The 23,910-nt window shown below is 39.5% G+C and overlaps 1 protein-coding gene across 4 annotated transcripts in view; it reads right to left on the bottom strand.

The window, feature by feature from the left end:
* LOC103713385 (metal ion-binding protein) overlaps nt 1–23,910 on the bottom strand; it is a 41,777-nt gene that overhangs the window by 5,628 nt on the left and 12,239 nt on the right. The window contains exons 7-19 of one of the 4 annotated variants that reach the window (XM_088717541.2): nt 19,019–19,145; nt 18,542–18,675; nt 18,394–18,453; nt 17,982–18,217; nt 17,127–17,556; nt 16,496–16,819; nt 15,763–16,371; nt 15,433–15,606; nt 13,780–13,866; nt 9,083–9,313; nt 8,725–9,008; nt 8,363–8,641; nt 5,035–5,157 (exon numbers count right to left, since the gene is read on the bottom strand). In XM_088717541.2, coding sequence (XP_088573667.2) covers nt 5,035–5,157; nt 8,363–8,641; nt 8,725–9,008; nt 9,083–9,313; nt 13,780–13,866; nt 15,433–15,606; nt 15,763–16,371; nt 16,496–16,819; nt 17,127–17,556; nt 17,982–18,217; nt 18,394–18,453; nt 18,542–18,675; nt 19,019–19,145 — 3,098 coding nt within the window. The remainder of the gene's footprint in view (nt 1–5,034; nt 5,158–8,362; nt 8,642–8,724; nt 9,009–9,082; nt 9,314–13,779; nt 13,867–15,432; nt 15,607–15,762; nt 16,372–16,495; nt 16,820–17,126; nt 17,557–17,981; nt 18,218–18,393; nt 18,454–18,541; nt 18,676–19,018; nt 19,146–23,910) is intronic. The other 3 variants (XM_088717542.2, XM_008800291.6, XM_088717543.2) reach the window with 3 other exon arrangements.

Raw genomic sequence — 23,910 nt, 5'->3', positions numbered from 1 at the left:
GGTTCTTCCTCTTTTTTATTTGACTTTTGTTCTTATTCCTTTTGCAAACATTTATTTTTGTCCTTCCACTTACCTGATTTTTGTCTTTTTCATCTAATGCCTTTTTCTTTGGGTGCCTACTTGGCATAACAAATTTCAACTTTTTAATATTTACAATTTTGCATTGCCAAATTCAATATCAAAAGCAAGGTATATCGAATCGAGGGCCGAACTGCTTGGTTCGGGCAGTGCCAAACCGGCCCGGTGCGAAACCGGGTCGGTTCCCCTAATACATTCGGTTCCGACCCCGTACTGGCTGGAACCTCTACACTCTACAGAGCCGGCCAGAACCGGTCCTTTACCAATCAGAACCGTCCGGTAAATGTCCAAACCGGCCGAAACCGGTCGATTCGGTGCAAACTGGCCGGTTCGCACCGAGTCAACCCGGTTCCGAACCTAGTTGACACTATCAGGCGTTTGTTGGGAAGGCCCAACAGCATTTTGAAAGCGATGGCTCTCTTCGCCACTTAAGTGGCTAGCTATCCAGATCCTCTTCCAGACAGTCTCCTCAAATGGCCGAGCGTAACTAGTCCACCTTCGCCCTCATCCATAGCAAGTAGAGAAACCGTTTGACACAGCAACGCCTCAACGACCTTGTATACATGTTTACTACAATCTGAGGTTGAGGCTGGAGTGCATTCAGGAGAAAATGAAACTCAAGTATATAGATCCGATCCATAGTGCTTTTGTTGATGATGAGGATGATCTTATGATCGGATGACTTGTGGGCCAATAGTAGGAGCCAGAGTTTGATGAGCGAGGATCGCCTCCACGACCGGCCAGTTTCGTAGCTAGCGAGGCTAGGGTCGATGTAGGGCAATAGGCTGAGCACAATATTACACACGTTCTTCCAGCTGATCAGCCACAACCATAGAAAAGCCGGTCATCACATGACTCCATGTCCGAGACATTCTCTTAGAGATATGATTGAGAGATGCTTAGACGAGGCTACTACACTATCCGATCGACTTAGTCAGGAGGACGATATACATCCTCCCAGTATAGCCACGTAGAGAGGGGCAGAAGGATAAGAAGGCAGCTGCCCAGCATACCAAAAAAAAAATAAAAGACACCTGTAGCCCCAATGAAGAGTGTTGAGGAGTCAGTACACTTAGATTCAGAGACCAGGAGTAGGAGCAATGACAGTTCTGGTGGTCATGGATTTGCCGGTCAGAGAGGGAGTAGAGGATAGGAGACCACTATTTATGAGACAGCTGCAGGGTGGTCTTTGATCAAGGATCGCCGAACCGGTACCAGTCGGCATACCAGTCGGCATACCGGTCGGCATCGGTACCAGTCAATTGGCATACCGGTCGGCGTCGGTACCGATCAACTAGCATACCGGTCGGCGTCGGTACCAGTTCGGACCGGTACCGAACCGGTATTGAACCGGTTTGCCCAGTTCGGCAATTTTTGACCCCTATTTTGTAATTTTTTGAGATTTTTTTCTCTTTTCAAACTTTTTCTATAAATTTAAGTATATTTGGATTTTTTTTGATGTTTTTGTGATTTTTTTGGATGTTTTCTGATGTTTCTATGATTCCGATTCAAGCTAGATGATGCATCTTATTTATTTAAAATAATATAAATTATAAAATAAATAACATAAAATATCATCAAATCAAGATATAATCAATTACATACTTTTAAAGCACTCTCGAATATCTAAAATCGGATCGAGTGGCGATGCTTCTCGTAAATATCCAGATCATTAGCATAATGAGGCAGATCAACCCACTCCTCTAATCAAGCGGCGTTGTAGTCTTGTATGCTCAACCCATGAGGAACTTGCGTTGGACTATAAGCACTCTCGGATTTCTCGCTGGAGCTCTGGCTCTGAGAAGTGTCTTCTAGCTGATAATACGGCTGTGGAGGGATCTATTCGAATATACCGGCAGCAAAATTCAATCCGTGAGATGCTCCGAGCTACATAGGATAGTAGCCACCGGAAGATGCCTCATATGCACCATATCCATATCCGTATCCGTATGGATCCTGTGGCTGCGAATAATATGACCCAGTATACGACTCGAAACCTGATACGTCTATGGATCCTACTCCACATGCAAGATTTTCTGCAGTTGCACCATATCCTCCTGAATGACTTCGAGGAGCCCATCTCTTATATGCAATCGTATCTTGCGGGCTCTAACAGATCGTCTACCATGGTCCCTATCTTGTGTAGCATGCATAAACTGAGACTCACCGGTATATCGAAGACCAGCTTCCGACTGTCTCATAAATAGTGGTCTCCTGTCCTCCACTTCCTCTATGGCTAGCAGATCAATGACCACTAGAACCGTCATTGCTGCTGCTCCTAGACTCCACCTCGACACTCTCCATTGGGGCTTTTGATTGGGTTGGGTAGGGTTGGTTCCGACATGCATCAATTTGGTTCCATTTCCAAAAATCAAGAACTAATAGGGGATTGGGTTGATTCCAGTTTAACCTCTAACCTGAACCAACTTGACCCATGTGCACCCCTAATTAGATCTTTGGGGATTAAAGTTGGGCAATGTAGGAAGGAGAGAGTTCTTAGCATCCAAGGAGCCAGAGTAAAAGTGTCTATGTTGGTGCTCTAGTTGTTATAGCCACGATAGGGGAGATCTAGCAATGGTGGTAGAGGAATTTAAAGGGTAAAAATAGCAGTTTAAGCCCGATGGAGTACCGAAGATCTTTGCTTATGTCTTTTCCTCCTTTTTAAGCTAAATGTGTAAACCATGTGAAGATTAAAATAGACTAGATCAAATGGTTCAAGTGGTGGAACCATTTGGTTAAATGGTTAAGCATGGATTTCTAAAAAACTCTAGGTCAACATCTAACCCAACCCATACATATTAACAAGGTGATAGGCCCTGTCCAATCCCAATAGGGTTTGATCCATTTGTCCCATTTTTAAAAATGTATGTTCGGTCTTTGAAATAGTTTGAATCATTTCAACATTTCTACTTTTATAAGAGGTCTAAAATTTAATTTTATATAGCTTTAATATATTCTATTTTCATTTCATATAGTTTTTATCTCATGAATACTCAATTATAGATTTGCTAACTAGTTGGTCCAAAAGCTTTAAGAACACGAAAATAAAAGCAACAATTCATTTTAATATATCTTACTAGTATTTCTCAAATATTTGATAAAATGCGTGCCCTTCTTTATAATCCTCATGGATGCATTACAATATGACTATTTTAGCCATTCCCCATAAACAAGGCGTTATTTATTAAACAATATTTATACACGTCACTCATTTAGTATGTTCTAAAGAAGTAAAGAACCTAATAAAAAAGAAGTTAACAACAAAAATCAAGAGTACTACAAAAGCTTCGAGAGTTTTAAGCAAGATTGGCTAAAACCTGAAGCGGTTCCATGACTTGTACTGGCCAGGTACCGTGCTATAGTTCAATATCACTGGGTTTTAAATACCAATGAGACGCTGGGGCTTTCCACCATGCCAAGGGTCGAGATAGGGAACCATCCCTTGAGTGTTGAGATGGGAGAAATTGGAAAACAGACAAGGATGTGACAGGACATCCACCATCCTAAGTATTAGAATGCGGGATGTCTCGTTCTATCGAAAAACTGGGATAGCCCCATCCCACGGTATTTAAAACCTTGCTTTATTATATTAACATACTATATATAGCAGTATACTAGTTAGGTATTGGGTTCACCTAATCTAGGGATTTCATAAACCAATCTAGAGAAACAGAGAGGGGAGGGAGTGGAGGCACGAGTCTAACATTCTACCAGCATGAGACGACCATTCTACTAGTGGCTATCAAAGAAGGTGGTGGAGGTGGTGGAGCCTATAGAGATCGAGGGTGTTGAGTGTGATCAGTGACAATGGAGGTAAGTGGTAGGGTTGGCACCAAGACCAAGGCAATCAAGGGCACAGGCCTACTGTAGGCATGGATCTAAACTGTTAGATGACATCGAGGGCCTTGAGATAAGGATTGCTAGTGGAGTGGGAGTTCAGCCAATGGATGTGGTGGAGACCAATGATTGTTGTGCCAGAACCGAGGCCCGGACCAGTTGCCCAACGGCACGGGTCGGTATGCACCGTGTCGTTCCATGCTAGGCTCACTGACACAATAGAGGAGGCAGAGAAGAGAGAAAGGGAGAGAGAAAAAGAGAAGGAGAAAAGAGGGAGGAGAGAGGAGGGTGGCAGCATTCAGCGAAGGTCGTCGGGGAGCTGCGTGAAGGGGCGGAGGAGGGGTTCCGCCTTCGGTTCTCCTATTTCGTTCGAAACAGGGTTCCGAAGGAGACCCCTTTTATTTTCAAAATTAAGTGAAGTCGGAAAAATTTGAAAATAAAAAGGACCCCCTCCGAGACCCCTATTTTGAGCGAAACAGGAGAATCGGAGGCAGAGCCCATCCTCTGCCCCTCCACGTGCCTCCCCAACCTCCGCCGGCCGACCACCACCCTCCCTCTCTCTTCCTTCCTCTCCTTCTCCCTCCCTCTCCGTTCTCTCTTTTCCTCTGTTTTTTTCTTCTCCCCCTCCATCACCAGTGTTTCATTTTGGTTGCCGGAACCATCTTGGTCTACCGCCGGTAAGGCTCGGTACATCCGGAACCGGGTGGTTTGGGATGGTTCCACCAACCATGGTGAAGATAATCTTGGAGGCAGAGCAATATGATGATTAGAAGCTCATGCTTTGGAGGTCATCTTTGAGATCATCCAACATGGCTGCAACTAGAGAGAGGTGAGGAGCAAAAGGAGGTTGGATCAAGATGGATGGGGAATGGGATGGGATTTTTCTAAATAGGGGTCAATTCAACCAAGGTGCATCGGGTCAATACTCCCTGAAATGATGGAATTGGTTCCAAGTGATTGGTTAGGAACCTCAAAATGCAAGCATTTGGTCTAAGGGGAATAATCTAATATATTAAGCTAGATCTCAAGCTCCAAAGATTAGACCATTTGGTAGAGCACAAGAATGACCCAGCAGCAAGATGATACAGTGAAACCTTGAATTTGCAAAGTAAGACTAACCTTAGAGCTTTAATTCCCATATCCATGAGGTAGGACCATCTCTCATCATCTTCACTTGGACATTTCTCCAATTCCTTTCTATAATATAGAATATCATCTCGTAAATGACCAGCACCTGCACACCTTTTGAACAATTGGAGCAAATCTGAGGTAAGAACTAGCGGACAAAATATGGAGGAGCATGAAAGGCATGGGATATAATACCCTTACAAGCATAACATAGAAGAGACATATATTGGGCTTCAAAATCAAAGTGGTGCTAAATGAGTCACTTAAATCAAACATCAATATAAAAAGCAAAAAGTATTAATGGAAGCACAAGACCCTTTTCAACTATGGATAAGAAAAAACAAAAAAACACGTAAACATGTGTGCAAGGAAGAATGACATATGACATGTAAGACTTCAACCATCTAAGAGAGGATATTAAACAAAAATGAGTGAAAATACTGAACCTAATATAAGTTTAAACTTGCTAAGTATAGTTGATACATTCTTGATCTGCAGAACCAAGTGGACAAAACTGTATCATTGTCCAACACTTCACAAAATGGCAATAATTTTGTTTAACATGGACAAGGAAAGCTTATCAGAGAACATGAGAAATAAGAATACATGACCAGATAAGGATAATAACCCAAGGAGTGAAAAATTAACAAGTACAGTTTCTTGCAAATTGATGACGGTCAATTATCCATCCTACATGCATAATATTGCATGGGTTCTCAAATGGTAAGTGCAATTTGCAAACAAGCACAGCATAGTCACAGAAAGGTTATTCATATATGTAGGCAAACAGGGTTTACACATAGACAGTTTGGTCAGATGAAGCATACAAACACATACACAAAAAAAAGGAAAAAATGTAAGGAATAGCTTGCTTCTCAAATAACATAATTCATCATGAAATGAACCATGAAATGTCAAGTTTTATATCATGACTCTTCTAATTATTAAAGTTTAAATTTATTATAGGCAATCATTTTCTAATATATGGAAGTACAAGTACCTCTTGAAAATTTGCTTTTTATTGGGAGGTGAAAATTGAAATAGAGTGTGTGAGGAAATAATAATATGCATTGGACAAGAGAAGTAGATATGATGAGGGCAGAACATTGTTAAAGAGACAAGGATGTTAGTCAATGAAGAGAAGAAACTTTAGGTGATAAAATAGTTGAGAAGATTGGATATCTAGCATCCCTAGGACATGAGGAAAAACGGCTGTGGATAGTCGGTAGGTAGTAGGATAGGAGAGTGGCACTGGTGATGGAGGATGGGAGGCCAGACCATGGCTTATCTTCTTATATGAAAAAAATCCTGTACATGGCCAACAAAAACATCATTTAAATGCATTTAAGAAATACTAAACACATGATGGAATCGAAAAAGAATATAACTGTTGTTGAGAAGAGGGTTTAATTATTGTACAAGCTATAAAAATCTAAACAAATTTGGTCTAGTCAGATGCTGTGGACCCATGTAAAATGCATCTTCTTGAACAGTGGGCTAGAAATTCAGATATAAACTATTTCATTGCAGCAAAATTCTAAAAATAATCATAAAATTATTGAATTATTTTACACACTTTCCTTAGTCAAAAGTTTTCCAAACAATTTTCGAGCCTTAAATTTAATCAGAATTTATCAATGTTAATGGTTTCTATGAGTTATCAAAAAATTCCAGTATTAATTCAAGAACAACTTATGAATTACAAATTGATGATGCTATGTGTAACTTGTGATGGTGATATTCTTGCTATAAATATTCTCTCTACCAGGCTTCTTTTTACATGAGCAAATTTATAACCATATTAATTGTGTTTGTATTTCATCCTGAACCTGAGTAGCTGGAATCTTCTACCTAGGGTCACCCACCCTCAGAATCTTTCCAGAACCTTAAAACTGCACCTGCTTGTTAAGGGCTTTCTTACTAAAAAGGTTTCAAATTATCCAACTCCCTGCACCCCCTCCCACACCCACTCCTAATTTTGGCAACTAAGTTCTGAACTTTCTAGGCAAATTCTCCAATTTTTGCCAAATTTTAGATCTTTACCTCTGTAATGTAGACAAATTATTTTTGCATGCCAAGCTTGCAATTTCTATTAGAAGTTAGATACCTCGTGAATTCTGGACTCTACTTTGTTACAGAGCTGACATTTCTTTTATCTTCTAAAATTGTTGTAAGCCCAACACACCCTTAACAAAAGGGTGGCCCATTGTACGAAGCTCCTGCCACTATAGGGTCAGACAAGGGTCAAATGTATGCAGTCTTACCCTCATATCAGGAGAGGTTGTTTCTATGTTTTGAACTTGTGACACCCAAATTACAGCGGAACAACCTTACCATTGAGCCAAGGCTCACCTTCTGCCAAACACAACCATGAGACACCCAATATCTACTCCAGCATTTGGACTACTTAGCACAACTACTCACCTATCTAGCCAATGGGAATGGCAGGAATGAGCAAGGAGGGCAGAGAGTTTGTTTTTTTCTGACTGAGCTCCCTCCCCAAGTTAATGAACTCGTAAGATACAAAGAAGGTTTCTTTTTCATCTTATAGATGAACAGCTTCTTTTTTTTTTCTAAGTGAGATGAATAGTTCCTTCTTCTTGAACAGCCCTCCTCATTCCTCTTCCTTTTTCCATCTTTGTTGCCTTATATGTCAGCTGTCTGCTAAATAGCTTCTCTCTTTCTTAAGTACAGATGAATAGTTCTTTCTTTCTTCCTGCTCTTATTCCTTTTCCTTTTTTCCAACTTTGTTGCCTTAATTGTCTGCTCTGCTTTACTGCCAACACCACCACTTCTTAGAAACAAATAGTTCCATTCTTCTTGCGTGGAGAAGGGACAACCTTTCTTCCTGGCCTTATTCCTCTTTCAAATTCCATCTTTGCTGTCTTTTGTATGCCTTGTTCTCCTCATACTGCTACAATTCCTACCCCTTCGCAGACTCATCCTCCTCTTGCTACTGCTATCACTACCACTACGACTTCTATAATACTACTACTGCTACTACTCCTAGTACTGTTGTTACTGCTACTTTGCCGCTGCTGCTGCTGCTGCTGCTGCTACTGCTGCTAGTAACAGAGTATGGCAAGAGTCAGACGTTAAGAACCTTAATTGAAAGAGTTCTCAAGATGTTCCTTTTATCATTTAAGCTGTTAATTCTCATTTCTAATTATCTCTAACCTACAATTTGTTTAATAGCATATGCTATAAACTTTACCGATGGCCAGACCGAGCGCTTCAATGCCTTTTAAGCATATCTGTAAGTTATCCATGAAAAGAACCATAGAAATACGTTATTTTGCTAGTATTTCAGGTTGATTACCTTTCAATGACAGTGTCAACCTCTTCTTTGCTCTTGGGGCCATAGACCAATACTCTAGTAAGGCTTAGTATGTCACGGTAATCACCCTGTCTGATTTCATCTTCATGAGAAGCTTGATAAGGAAACCTCCCAGCAGGTGATGTTGATACAAAATGTGTTTCCACTGTTTGCTCGGTTGCAAACTTCAAATCAGCACTTAGCCCAAGACAGGTAATAGCCATCGCATATGCAACACCACCAAATCCTGTGTGGGAAACAAAAAGATAATACCTAGCAGATCTGCAGAGAATAACTTCCGTTATATTCCATAACAAAAAGTGGTGAGACAACTTTCCAAAGACAATCATTAATTTGATACATACTCATCTCTACAATACTGGATTGCATCAACATCTGTAGCTAATGCTTCTCTTTCTCTTGTAAATGGTATCCTCTTGTATTCGATATCGTAGCCTCCACCTTTCAAGGCTGCATATACTTCAGTAGGTGTCTGGACATCATCCAGCGTAATGTTTTCCCAATAACCAATCACACTTGACTGATTCGTAGTGAGATTAAATTCTTCTCGATGCAAAAGCATTCGGCCACCTGACTGTGTTACCTCAGCAAATATATCCTCTTTCATCCTCGCTTCCATGTGTTCAACCTGCATAAATCACCAGATGGGAATTGTGAGTATGGTAATGGTTATTGTGGTAGGGGTTTCAGCAATCTACCCACCAATGGGCCGGTGATTCCAACATGTTTAAGTGTATCAACAGGTTGATCAAGTTCTCTGAGAACAAATGGTGTGCCCTTGATGTAAACAACGGCTTCTTCTCTCAGATCTATTACCATAACTTTACGAGCAATATTTGTGTTTGTTGTATCTTTAGCACCTAAATAGGAGAGCACTTCTCTAGCACCATCAATTGTTGGAGTTGCCATGCTATATACAGGGTATGCATCAACCTGAAAGGCAATGTTTTAAGAACTAAGGGCCATGCTGGAAGATGAAAACTTATTATCAACACATAAATTCTCAGAAATATATTCAGTAAAATTACATATTAAAAAGTATTATGCTAATTTTCTTTATAAATGATCAGAGAAGAGAGGGAATTTTAAAGAGATGATCTAAAAGACATAATTGAACACAGATGATCTAATACAGAATGAAATTTTCACAGCAAAGCGGAACACAAAATCATATGAATGCAGCATTTGCATCTCTTAGAAAAAAATGTTTATTGAAAAAGGCCTAAGCAATGTTTGCATCATTTCCTGCCTCAAGTGAAGGCCTTCGTTGCCCAGAATCAAGAGTCTGAGAATGGGTGCAGGTGCAGATGGAAGAAAGTGAATTCTTTAGAAACACTTTTAGTAAAAAAGTGGTCAGGAAGCAGGGGTGGGTTCATGATTCCAGGAAGACTCCAAAGCAGGTGCATTGTCGTAACTAGAAGTTTTGGCTACAAAGGGTGAAGACGTGAAGTATTCTTAAATTGCCTCGAAGTGCACTAAGGAATTCTTTGGATACCTAAATCAGATCAGATGTTTCCTCTTAATCCACTGAATCAAATTAAATTTGGAATCTTGAAGTCCATTTAGATTCTTTAATTGCTGTAGGACCTTGTCCTCTAAACCCTCTTTAAGTCAATCAAATTCAAAACCTAACCATTCTATTTACTTAAACCAAAGAATTTGTTATAACAACTGGTCCTCTGAATCCATAAATCAGGTCAGATTGGATCTGAAAGTCCTCGCATTTTCAAACTCGTCAAGAACATTCAAAGTTTAGAAGATAGTCAATTTACATCCCGTAAATTCAATCATTGGATAGGACAAGTAAACACTTAGTCCTTTAGCCCAATAAATCAAATCAAAGACAGAATCAAGTTCCCTTTAGATTTCTATAACTTAATTTGATTTAACCTTTAAATTGCATCCACTTGCAGAATTAGGGCTGGGACGGAATGAAAATTTCATTTTTCACTCCATTCTGTCATTTTGTTCACACAAAAGAAATCGCATCCCTATTGGAATTAATATTTCCTCAGATAGAGGAATGGCAATTTCATTCCAACACGGAAGGAAGGTCATTTCCAATCATTCGGGAGTGATTTGATACTGTTGGAATGCACCAAATAGCAGCACTGATGATCTAAAAAGAAATAAATGATATCTTTTGTAAAAATACTAACGGCATTTATTGTATAAAATGCGAATAATGATTTGATTAAGTTGAAATTAAAAAATATTACTAAACATTGTAACTATTTATTGGCCAAAGATACATCCTCCAAAACTAATATAAAATTGATCCATTTCCAGAATATAACTGGCTTGGAATCACCATTTTCTTTTCTTGCACTCCATTTCATATCAAACAAGGGAATAGCAATGCCAATACCAATTCCTATCAGGCTATCAGCAAACATCACATTAAAGCCTGGAAAACAGGTCTAATGTAGAAACTAAACATTTTCATCATATTACCAAAATCAAATTGGACTTAGACTTTGCAGGTACTTAGACCCAACCGGACTTCATCATTATTTGCATTGAATCAAAAAATCAGAATCCAAAAGTAAAGTCAAGATTCCTAAAATCAAATACTTAAATATGGAAACTATAAAACTGCAAGTTCGTAGAATACCAAATCAAGTTCTTATGCGACACATGTAACTCATGCAAACTAAATATTAGGCTTTGTTAGATACCTAGGGATCCTTATGGTATACCCCCTTCCCCTTATATTATGTGGCTGAAAGCAAACATATTACTTATCATCTAAAAGAAGATCGAACCCTCAATTTAGCATCTTTTCTTAATACTATTCCAAAATCACAACATTTCACTTGAACATTTAAAATTTTTTCTATGAATTGATATTTTAAAATTTAATTCTCATTTTCCTTGTTGATATAATTAACTAGGCTGAAAATTATTTAGATTTATTTTATACAGGATTTTTTGCATGTATGACTTTATAAATATCTGAAATTGCAAGTATACCCTCAAAAAATTACAATTTGTGTATATACTCTTATAAAATATTCTTTTTACATGTATAACCTTATAAATTTGAAATATCATGCATACCCTTACAATTTACTATAGACTGTACACACTTACCATTATAAATTATTCCTTTTTGTGTATATATCCTCACAAAACTACTATTTGCATGTACACCCTTATAAATTACCCTTTTATTTGCATGTGTGCAAGCAAAAAAAAATAATTTAGAAGGATATGCATGCAAAAAGAAGCAATTTATAAGGGTATACACGTAAAAAAAAAATTTACAAAGGTATACATGCAAAAAGAAATAGTTTATAAGAGTATACACGCAAGTAATAAATTTGAAGGGTTATACATTAAATTTTAGATTTTTATACGAGTATACATGCAAAAAAAATAATTTATCAGGGCATGCATACAAGAAGGCCATATATATAGAGAGAGAAAGCAATACTCACACCACGTAATAGTGCATCTATGGCTCTTCATCAATAATTTTTTTTTACTAGAAGACCTAGAGCTAACTATCAAGCAAGGTTTGTAAAGCAGTACCAGTGATCTACTAATTAGGTACTAAGTCGGTACAGTATGGCCTTGTTGTCTAAACCCTAGATTTTGGAGAGCGAGAGAGAGAGAGAGGGAGGATTTGGCCTAGATTTTGAGTAGGGTTTAGAGTGGAGAAAGGCCCTACTGGTAGCTAGCGAAGCGACGGAGAAGATGGTGATGGTGAACATAGTGGAAGAGAAGGCCGACATCCTACCGGCAACCCATATAAAGGAGCGCATCGGTTGGCTACAGGAGCTTCAAAGCCGAAGGCAAAGATCATCCATGGATGGAGCGAGCAAGCGATCATGAGAGAGAGCAATGGAGAGAGTGCACGTAAGAGGGGCAGGGAGTGAGCAAGTGTTGGGGGCAAGGTACACCGTATCGGCCGAATCGGGTCGTACGAGGCGTACCGTACCATACCGATTCGGTAATCTAAGGATTTCACTCATTTCAGAATGCTTATCATTGAAGGAAAAAGGAGAGCGAGCGGGGGAGGGAGGGAGAGGGAGGGCCGGCGGAGGCCGGCTTTACTTAAAAAATTTAAAATTTTTAAAGTCGCGGCCGGACCCCTGTTTCATTCGAAACAGAAGAACCGGCTGCGACCTTGCCTCCCGCGGCCCTTCACTGGCGTCCGCCACCCTCCACCAGGCTCTCCCCCTCTCCCCCTTCTCTCTCTCTCTTTCTCTCTCCCACAAAACCATGCCCTCGTCGGTATAGGCTCGGCACGGCCCGTACCAACTCGTGCTGCCAAGAAACCGGTACGGTGCCCAGTACCAGTTTCTCCGACCTCGGTTCAGTGCAGTATGTTCCAAACCGGGTGGGTTAGGTCGGTCTTCAAACTTGCTATCAAGACTTTAGGCTATCTAGACACACACTTCAAGAAATAGTTCATGCATGTTTTCCACTAGTTGCAACTGGTTCAAGTAGGTGAGGGAAAAAATATCATTTGATATTTGTTTTGATATCCATGATCTATGATCATACAAGGGCCCTCTTTACCGTTCTATATACATAGAATGTTCTATTTGTATAGACATGATAGACATGTGCATCTAATTTTTCTTGTCCATTAGATCTCAATTCTTCAGTGTGAAATACCGTAGTTTGGTAGCTCGTAAGGCTTATAAACTTGAGGTCACAAATTCAAATCTTGTTGCTGCAACATTGTTTTGTCAAATTATTAGAATTTAGGAGCAATTTTGTTACCTAGCCTTTAATGACCACTTTTCCCTTCCTGGAGGTTATATATTGGTTTGCCACATACACCATATTGCCTAATAATAAGTGCACCATATGATGCCATAAGGAACCGACACTCCATGGCAGATATACTGAGCATCAATACTAGGAAATGACCATCAACATTCTACCAGCACAGTACTAGCAAAAATATGTGGAGCTTGTGGACCAAGCTAGTGAAAATTCACTACAATCCACCCTTGCTCAAAATTGATCATAGAAAGTCAGGAATACTTGATTGAGAGTTTGAGACAATTGACCTATTATTGACCCCATCAAATTGAGGTTAGCTAACTTGACCTAGCGAAACGATGGATTGGGTTTGGATCGAGCACCTGAACTTGGTAATATGTTGGCCAACTGCCTGAAGGAAGAGAAACAGGATATGAAAATTTTGAACTCATTGCGTACTAGAATCTCACATCCAACAAACCAAATAGTACAAAAAATATAGGAAAAGGTCTTCAAAGTCTATCGATCTGGACATCATTATCCCATAATTTTTCAAAACCCACTAGCATGGTCCAACAATCAATAAGCGAAATGACCAACCAAAAGGAAAGCTTTTTATTTTGATCTCATGGCCAAAAAACCTAAGAGACCTAAAAATAAAATAAGGGAGGGATTCATACCACAACCATGTTGTGAGTCCTCATCTCCCTTTTCTCCAATTGCAACTCCCATGTCCAGCTCCCAACTCCAAAAAGAAGCACTCTCAACTAAATAAAAGGATATTTGCCCAAAAAAGGAAAAGGAAAAGAAATGAAGACAACTTCATTTGAAATTTTGAATAGATAATAATTTTAGGTATTATTCATGGCTGCTTTATTTTATCTTGTTATTTGTTATTTATTAGTTGCTTTCTTTTGATATACAAACAGGAATTATATCTTTTCTCCAGCTCCCAACTACCAAAAGAAGCATTCTATCAACTAAAAGAAAAGGAGATTTGCCAAAAAAAAAAAAAGAACGAGATAGAAATAGATTATAAAATTTATTTGAATACAAATGTATCGTATTTTTATCTTGTTACTTGTTATTTATTAGTTGCTTTCTTTTCATATATAAACAGAAGATCGATGTCTTCTAGTTGTTAAAATTTAACTAGGTTGACCCAAGCTTGACCAGGTTGGCTATGGGTTTATATTATTGACCTTCTCAAATCCAAGACAGGTTAGGATAGAATTGAGCATTTGTTGACCCAATCTTACCCCAGTCCACATTTAGTCTTAAGTACCAACACCTAAAGCATGCACGTTGGTATAAAACTTTAGTATAAGCTATCATAAGAAACTCTTAGATAATTGAAGGATCCTGCATTTGACATATGACAGCAATTAACCTAAGCTTGAGCCAAATTGACAACTTCAAGCCTCTTAGATAGCCGCAGAGTTAGGAAGAGAGGAAGAGAGGATTGGGCAAGAGTGAGAGAGATTACTAATTGGTCAAGTTAATTCCATGACACTTGTTTTCCACAACTGCTACCACATTGAGGCCCCATATGCCCTTGTTAAGGTACAATAACAACGAAAGAGCAAGGAGGGGGGCTTCTGGAGGGGAAAAGGCTAGTAACGGTTGGGATTTGAAAGGTTAGGAAAAAGATCCAAGGTTTTGAAAAACAATGGTACAAAGGCATATTGTATTTGTCACATAGCAATGCCGTGCAACCTTGCATCTACTCATGGTTAGCCAGCATAGATGATACCCGGGGTTGATACAAGGTGGTAAGCATGCAATATAGGGTGGCATGGTCATGTTTTCATATCTTGAAAATTTGACATTAGGTTGAGATTAATACAAGCCAAGCTTGATAAAGCCTCGCCTCTTTGCACGTAAGTGGAAGGCTGCGTACATTTGACCCTCCCCGGACCCCTAATGGCGGAAGCCTCATGCACTAGGCCGCCCTTCTTTTAAGCCTGATAAGCCTTGATTTAAGGGCCATAATATTTAACCTTACAAAACCCATTTGTGTTGATGGTCCTTTACTCCTTTATCTCAATGAACCAACATTTACTGCAATTCTCTTTCCATATGATTTAGATGATCTTTCAAATAAAAATTCATCAGCTTCTTCATTTTGTTTCATGTAGCTATAAATCCACTTTGGCAGAAATGACCATGTAAATTCAAAGGCTTTAAAGCTGTCAAGATGTGTGTTGGATCAATTTCTAGAATGTTTAATCCTTAAAGGATAATCAAAATGTGTTATTGTAAATTATGAGGTGTAGTGATTATATTAAGCTTGTATAATGATACTCATATTAGATTCAACCAATAAAACATACCTTGTAAACATGGGGCGTACCCTGGAACCGTATGCGGCTTGAGGTTCGCTGTCCAGGAAAGAAGTACATTTTAAGTATAGATCCTTTTCCTAGAACAGAACCATGGCGGGCTTTGATTATTGCTTCCATTACCACATCGCCATGCTGAGATTCATATAATAACTTAGGTTCCTCCTGGAGACAATAGAACCATATTCATATCCACAGAAAAAAATTAATATCAGACACGACAAAGATTTGAAACAAGATTTTTCGAAATTCATTACCCAACAATGCCATCACATGAACATACACATAAAAGACACTACAAAAGCAGAGAAAGAAACTTACAGGTATTGTAAAAAATTTTCCAGGACGTAATCTTATGCTCCATTTCATTGTCTGAATCTCTGGCCTCCTATGCAGCCAAGTCTTAAAAGAGATCTTAGTTTCACCTTGACCACAGAAACCATCAAATGCTTCGCTTCCAAGATATGCTGAGAAAGCAATTAACTTGAAGTAACGCTCCAAGTATTCAGCACCACGGTTTAAGGCAACCCTCCTCACCCTCGGTTCTACATGTTGCTGATTAATTACCTTCCTGTAATGCAGCACTGCTTGACGTATGTTCTGCAAAGCTGAACATCTATTAATAATAGCATCCAGGACCTCTCTGCACTCAATCCCATTATCAAATAGTCTCGTTATCTTCCGTAACAGAAGGATGTCATTGATTCCAAAAGTGTGTTGTGGCTCCTTAGAGCTTCCAGATTTAACTACATTTAAATTTGGGGAACCATTATCGCATACAGCTTCTTCACCACTTGAGGAGCCAATATCCAACTCTTCATGGTAACTACTAACATCATCCAACTGCATTCTGATAGGTCTCCCATAATCAATTCTAAGCTTTAGGAGGCAGGCTATCACAGTGCCCGTCGTCGTTCTGCCTCGACCCATCTGAAAAGAATAAAATGATCAAAATCAATATTAATTGTGATACATTTACTTAATCAACTAATAGTCCTGTGCCTACATCAAGCGTCAAAAGAAATCCAAGTAACTATAATAACAGGAATTATACCTGGCAATTGAATACAAAAGCTGTATCCTTGGAAGCAAAGGCAATCTTTAGTGCTATTGTGTCAAAATCTGAACTTTTGGGAGCTTTACCATCAGTAATTGGCACACGTGCATATTTAACAGGGAGGCCTTCAGCCTCCAAACATTTGTAGACCTCCAAAGGAGTTTGGATAGATTCAGCATTCACATGTTCCCATGCATCAAATATTTGGCCATCATTAGTTTCATGAATCACCATGATGGCACCACTATAACGCTCTGCCTCCCGTAAAATGTCCTCCTTTAACCGAGCTTCCATTCTCTCCACTCTCTCACGATCAATTCCCTGAACACTCAATGCCTTCATATCATCAGTTTCCCTTTATAGTTTGTTGATGGATGAAGATCACCAAATGCATACATGTCTCAGCAAAACATAATATCATATAATTGCAGTAGAATTGCAGAATGACGAGATGATGGTTTTCAAAGGGGAAAATCAAAAAATATATGACAGATGCCCTCTCCAATTCTAGAAATCAGGCTGTCTCAAACCTTAAGCTCAAGGATATAATTTGTATTCTTCTATAAAACAAGCAAAAAAAGATTGAAATTTACATAAAACAACATGAAATGAGTTTAAGAAAAATTACCGTATACTCTAGCATGTTCTTGTATGGCCTTTCCACCTCACGCAGTACGAACGGCTTACCATTTATATAGATAACTGGCTCTTCTCTCATATTGTGCCACAAAACCGGACGTCGACCCTTCTTACGACTTATATTCTGAATGACAGCTCGAATACCATCAATTGTGGGGTTTGCAACACCATAAACTGGAAATCCAGGAACTTCTCGAAAATTAGGAGCACCCTCCACTCTCTCTGGCAAACTAAGATTCTGACAGCCAGGACAATGATCACTTTTTAAGACGGTCTGACTTCCAAGAACTTCTCCATTCCTCATAGCAGCAACCACACCCATTTCGTATGGACGGCCATCAGCAGATTCAGCAATTTTCATTAAAGAAGGTTTCAAGCTTGAATAGCCAAGCGCACCCATTGGGTCTCTCCTCAGCAACCTAGATGAAGATTATGAGCATTACATAGTCAAAACACAAAATGTCCCATCATAGAAGAAATAAATCGCTGGTATAGGCGGATGAAAATTGAATATAACGCAAGCTGAACTGGAAAGTGTAAACATGATTCTCGTAACTGGTCTACCCAAATGCAATTGATAGAATAAGGGTTCCAAGAAAAAGTAGTTACATAATACAACACATTAAATTTGTAATGGACTAGAAAAAAGTAAATACCCTATCTGCAAGCATGCCATTTTGTAGCACTTTTGCTTTCAGATTTAAACTTCAGAACTTAATAGGCCTGAGCAAACTAAATGAGGCCATTTAGTAAGGTTGGATCATGTGCATATACTATTCTAGTTTTGAAGGTTTTGCAATTTGCAGCCTAAAAAGAAACTTATAAACATATCTCTGAATTTTACCTGCGAAGTATGCTATAAAGTTCAGGCCTTGCTCTCATCCAATCAGAAAAACTTATTCGGTCCGACGACGTGTTGCGAAGAGCAGCTCTCTCAGAGTGAACATAAACAGCAAAGCAGATGAGAAAGTAGTAACGTTCCAAATACTCAACAAAGAACGAAAGTGATGCCTCTCTCTTCATCTCATCTGGTTGGCGAAGGATACTACTGCGATAAGTAGCTATAGCTTCACGCAAGTTCTGTTGAACAGAATGTAAAGTAAGCTTTTCAGAAGATTTCTTATTCTTCTTTATGTAAATAAGCTGCGATCAGAGCTCAAGATTGAAGATGCTAACCTAGGGACCATTTACAGATACAAGCACTAAATAAAAATTAGACAATTATTTGTGAATGCAAATTATAGGCAAGCAGGTACCTGCATAGAGTCACATTGATCGATGACTTTATCGACTTGCTTTTTACCCTCTACTCCACCCTGCAAGAAAGATGCCTAAAAATATTAAATTCTGTATTCTTGAGTGATAAGCTCGAGAAGCTAAAGGAAGATAAATACGATGTTTTACCTCTAAGACACGAATTAAGCTTCTTATGACAGCATATTCACCCCTACGTACTGCCTCCTCAGAGTTTGGTATATTATCAGTAACGTCATTTCCAGCCCCAAAGACCTTCCCAATTGAATTTGTCCTTGGAATACCTATTTGGCCCAAGTATAATATAAGTTTAATTTCTGCACCAACAAGATAAGAACTTTTGAAAAAAAAAACATGCATCAAAGAAAAACAATATTGGTTTCCATGATCAGATAGGATATTTAGCAAGTTACCCTAATAACTGGATCATTTCTGATCCACCGAGATTCAAAAAAGGTCATATAATAATTAATTTCTGTTAAAACTCTTTGACACAGATTTACATCTGGCCATGTGACTTGTTTTAACATTAGGCTGTTATGATAAACTCTCAAAGGTCATATGACCTGCTAAGGTGCCCATGGAGCAGAAATGCTGACAAGTCATTTAGAAAGTGAAAAGCATTACCTGAAGCTCCTATGCGATTGAGATAAACCAAAGTAGCTATCACCATTCCAGTAGTTGTCCTTCCCCGACCCATCTGACAGTTAAAAACTATTTCGATATCTAGGTCAACCTGAGAGATTCTATGTACCTGTAACAAATAAAGTATTATGTCATCCAAACAAGACCTTGGGTGTATAACATCTTTTCTAAAACTGATTGAATGCCAGCTTATCATCCAATAAGTGCACATAACATCAGAATGATAAGAAACATAAGACACAATCCTAACCAAGTAAAATCTTTTCCACATGGTACAGGTCAGCTATTTGTACCAGGCCTGCTTAAGTCTAGTCTATAAAGGACCTCTCTAGCTTTCATTGCATACAACTTGTCACATGGCCTATCAAGCAAGGTTTAAGAGATAGGCCATGCTGGCTCCATGTCAAAAAGGTACCAGCACACCCCAAATGGGGAAAACAAGGCCCAAACATCCCTAACTGCAGCAGATCAGCACAGGTCTGTTGCAAATTAAGCCCAAATCAGTTGGTACCAACCAGTACCCAGCTGGACACTTCAGAGGGGCCTTTTTTCCCACCAACTGGAGGTGGAAACAACAACAGGGATTGGAGGTGAGAAAAATGAAAAATCACACATTTGGAGCTTTAATTGCAGGATTTTGGACTACAAACAAGCTTCCAGTTAGAAAGTGGCCTCACTCCCCTTTTTCCATTTTCTTTTAAACAAAACCATAAATAAAGGGAAAATTGAAGAAATTAGGTAGGAATTATATTATATAGATAGTGTATGAGCACCAGATTCATGCCCTTTAGCATGAATCCCAGATTAAAAGCAAAGAAATTGGGAGTTCTGGGTTGAGCACCAAAATCTTCCCCAAACTTCATGCACATCAAAAAATAACCCCAGCAAATTGTGTTTATTTGTTTTATCACCGAATATGTTGTCAAGTAGATGCCATCTACAACCCTAGCAGAATTTTTTTAATTTGATCTTTTTTTAAAGTTAATATTTGTATATAATAATTTTGAACAAGGAATGCCGTATCGGTCGGTACCTGTGCATACCGACCGTAGCGTACCAGTACTAAACTGGTATGTAGTATAAGGGGCATACTAAGTGTCGGTACACTCAATCGGCCTTTGTACCAAGCATACCTACAATAATAGATTGGTACAGATATAGAGTCCAGTACCGAGACGACATACCTTTTTTAGAAATTTAAATGGCTAAGTTTTCAAGAAAATATAGTAGCATGTTTGCACTAGCTATGTGCACATGCTACCAAAATGAGGCAGTACTCAAACCCATTGTTCGTGACATGTGGAATTTATAACTCACTCATGCCCAGGACCTACTGCAGTATATGGAGCAAATGAGACAATAACAAGTGATACCACAAGTACGACACTCCAACAGTACCACCTCTACCAAGTCCACAACATTAGGATAGTACCTGATGAAGATATATTTGACCCATTAGGTCCTTGATGTGGCAATATGGTGAGGGGCTACCTTCCTAATCTCAAAAATATGGTTCTTGCTCCTTAATAGTGGGGTAAATATATTTGTTATTTATTCATTTGTCAAAACAAGTGCTAATGGTAGATTATTTCATCTAAAATGTTGATCATATCTAGTATCATACATCAAATTTACTCATTTCTAGTAATTACATTTCAATTGTTAACGCACAACTATAGTTTTTCAATAGAGTTTTAATTGTGAGTTATGTGAAACCATATATTAAACTAGCAACAAAAAACAATAGCATATAGTTTAAGATGGTTATGGTGTTTAAATCAATACACCTACCATATTTATACTAAAATATAGCATTGAAATAATACAAAAGAGAGAAGCTCAAAAACTAAACAAATTTAGAGCCAAAAGAGGTTGTAATGAAATTGTACTTTTTGATACCATATTCCTCAATATTGAATCTTTGCTAGCAGGGAATCTAAATTCCAATTGGTTCTCAATTGCTTTGCTTTTCTTTACTAATCTAGGGAAATATGACCTCAAGTCTTTCCTGTTATCAGTATGAAGGATAGCAAAACTAGTACCGACAGTTGTGCTGGCCAACAATCAATACAATATACTACTAGTCCGTGCCATATCGAACTGTAGTGTACCAGGACCACTATGAAGGAGAGGAAGAGGGCTGAAGAGGAAGGAGAGGAAGAGGGCTGAAGAGGAAGGAGAGAGAGGGGACGCCTCACCTAGAGACAAGATTTGCCATCTCGGTATCGGACTCCATACTAGTACCATCCTATTACAGTGTTGGTACACGGTATGGTACGAGATGGTGGGGCATACCGAGTGTCAGTACGATACGAGAGTGCATAATAGTTTGATACCGATATGGTACGGTATGCCCATATGAAACAGTACCGACCGATATGGCAAACCTTGCCTGGAGGTATGAATCGATTCATAAATGTATCTCCCAAGTACGGAGATCATAACCAGAAAGGACGGGGATCAAAAAAAAAACTGGGAGGAGCAAGCATCGACGGTAGCAACTGGAGGAGGGAGAGAGGCGAGGGTTCAAAAGCCTCGGATTCTTGGCACTCTCGACTAGGGCTTGAGGGAGAGAAGAGGAGGGAGAACCATTGATTCTTGGTAAAGAAATCCTCGATTTCTTATCGACAGCGAGAGAAAGAGAGGGGGGTTGGAGGAGAAGGGGTTGGAGGAAGAAGGATCCATAATGTGGGGTTCGAAGGGTTTCGAAGGACGCAAGGGGGGTGCAATCGCAAGCAAATTGAGCGTTGCAGGAGGCAAAGGGGCCAAAGGAAGAGGAATCTGCAATTGCAACCCGAAGGGGGGGGGGGGGGGGGAGGGAGGAGGGGCAGCATAGGCGTTCATGAGCGGATCAAGCAGATCTCAAACAAGAGGGTGGGGGGCCTTTTAATGGGTTCAACCTCTTAACAAAACGAACTGTTTTAGTTTTCTGTCGATTTGATTCATTATGCCCCGAATCAAACAATTCGAGGTGGTATGGCAAACCTTGATCCCTATGACATAGCCAAGTAAGGGGATGGAAAACCTTGATAAGCATAGTGTGTTATAAACACAACAATGAGTATGCATGCACATAGTACAAATATACGTATGTGCTTTATATAAGAAATCTTTTAATAAGCAAGACCTTAAGGAGTGCTATACTTCAAATCAGTAATTAAAAATATATAACATAACTACAAACCAAGGAATATTGAACCATGCCGAGCAGGCTGGTTCGGAGCACCCATTCACTCATGCTCCCATCGCCCTCCCCCAAGGTCCGCCGTACCGACCGTACCAACGTACCGGTGGATGTCGGTACCAATTTGAACCGGTACCGAATCGGTATCACAGATTCGGCTTGATCCACACATCCAAAAGCTCCAAAAAAATTTGGAACCGGTACGAGCCAGTACGGTTGGCCGGTTCGGGTCAGTACCGATTTTTAATACCAAACCATACCGGTCAGATCTAGTACCGGTTCGGTACGAGCTGAATCAGCCGGTACGGGTCGGTTCAGCATTCCTTGATACAAAATCGAACCAGTCAATTATTGGCATGGTTCATGCTACAAATTCAAAATGGGCACCAGTTTAAGGTTTAGGGCTTCATTTCTTCCTTTCCTCACCCATTCACTCATGCTCCCATCGCCCTCCCCCATCTCGCCGACTGATGACCGTCCTAGTACACCGACCATCTCCCTCCCTCTCCCTCTTTCTTTAACCCCTACTTTAAGGGAACTTGATTGTCCCAAGAGACGGAGCATCACATCACTAGGACGCCAGCCAAGACCACCACGACTTTAAAAGAGAAGACCCACATGTTGCTGCTCAAGCTCCGATAACCCACTGTGGCCATCCATTACAACCTGTGAGAGCTTACAGCCGTCCAATTCCTCTCTCTCTCTCTCCCTCCCTACCTCCCTCTCCTTCATCTCCCCCCCTCTCTCTAAACCCCTCCCTTTTCACAGTGCGGTGTTCTTGGCACATCTTTGTTTCGAACCAATCCCCAACTCTCTCCCCTTTTTTTTTATTTTCGAATTTTAAATTGAAGTCAGCAAACATATGCCGGCTTCATTTCAAAATTTGAAAATAATAAAAAATGTCTGAAATGGACCAAAACGAAATGGTACCGGTACCTGTACTAGACCATTCCACTGGGCAACTGGTACAGATCCGATACAGCCAGCCTTGCTGCAAACCTATTTTTAATTTTTGATATTAAAGTCAGTCTCTGCATCATTCATTTCCATCTTTTGGTTTTGTTTTTTCTCTATGAGAAACAAAAGAGGTTGTATGTATCGAGTAAATATTGGAAAAAAGGCCGGACAGTTGTCCCAACCATACATGCTTACTTTCATGTGCATCACCAAGGCCTAATGGCCTAAAAAGCTTGCATTGATATGAATGTTTGGTGATCCTTTTTTTCTGTGTTCCCACATGTTGCATGTGCAGAATTAAAGCTAACATGGACATAAAAAACAATCTTGTCCCATATGTTAATTGCAAGATTTTTGAGTTCAAATTTTCCCCTAATTCATATCCTAGGAGAACCCCATGATTTGGAGAATGCTTTTATGAATAATTCTTTTATTCTTTCCACTTCCTTTTCTGTGGAATCTTTAAGGATCCATGCCTTATCAAATCAATATGGGGAAAGCTTTCTAGATCCTGCATTATGCCCAGATCTAGTCCAAGGACAAGCCCTCTGAATTGGATAGTGCCTTCAATATTTTTTCTTACTTTCATGTGAGTCTTCTTCGCTCTCACTTCACTTTACCAATTCTTCGTCCTAGACTGAGACTTTCTCTAATGAGGCAATGACTAGCTTTCATTGCACATCACAAGACCGTCTGAAATTTTTATGTTTTTGTCAGTTCTACTTCTAACCTC

This window comes from Phoenix dactylifera, chromosome 3 (genome assembly GCF_051530095.1).
Source record: "Phoenix dactylifera cultivar Ajwa chromosome 3, Ajwa_hap1_PhDact_Kaust_v1.1, whole genome shotgun sequence".
NCBI classification, from domain to species: domain Eukaryota; kingdom Viridiplantae; phylum Streptophyta; class Magnoliopsida; order Arecales; family Arecaceae; genus Phoenix; species Phoenix dactylifera.
The sequence above is the reverse complement of the archived record's forward strand: the minus strand, read 5'-3'. Positions and strand labels throughout refer to the sequence as shown.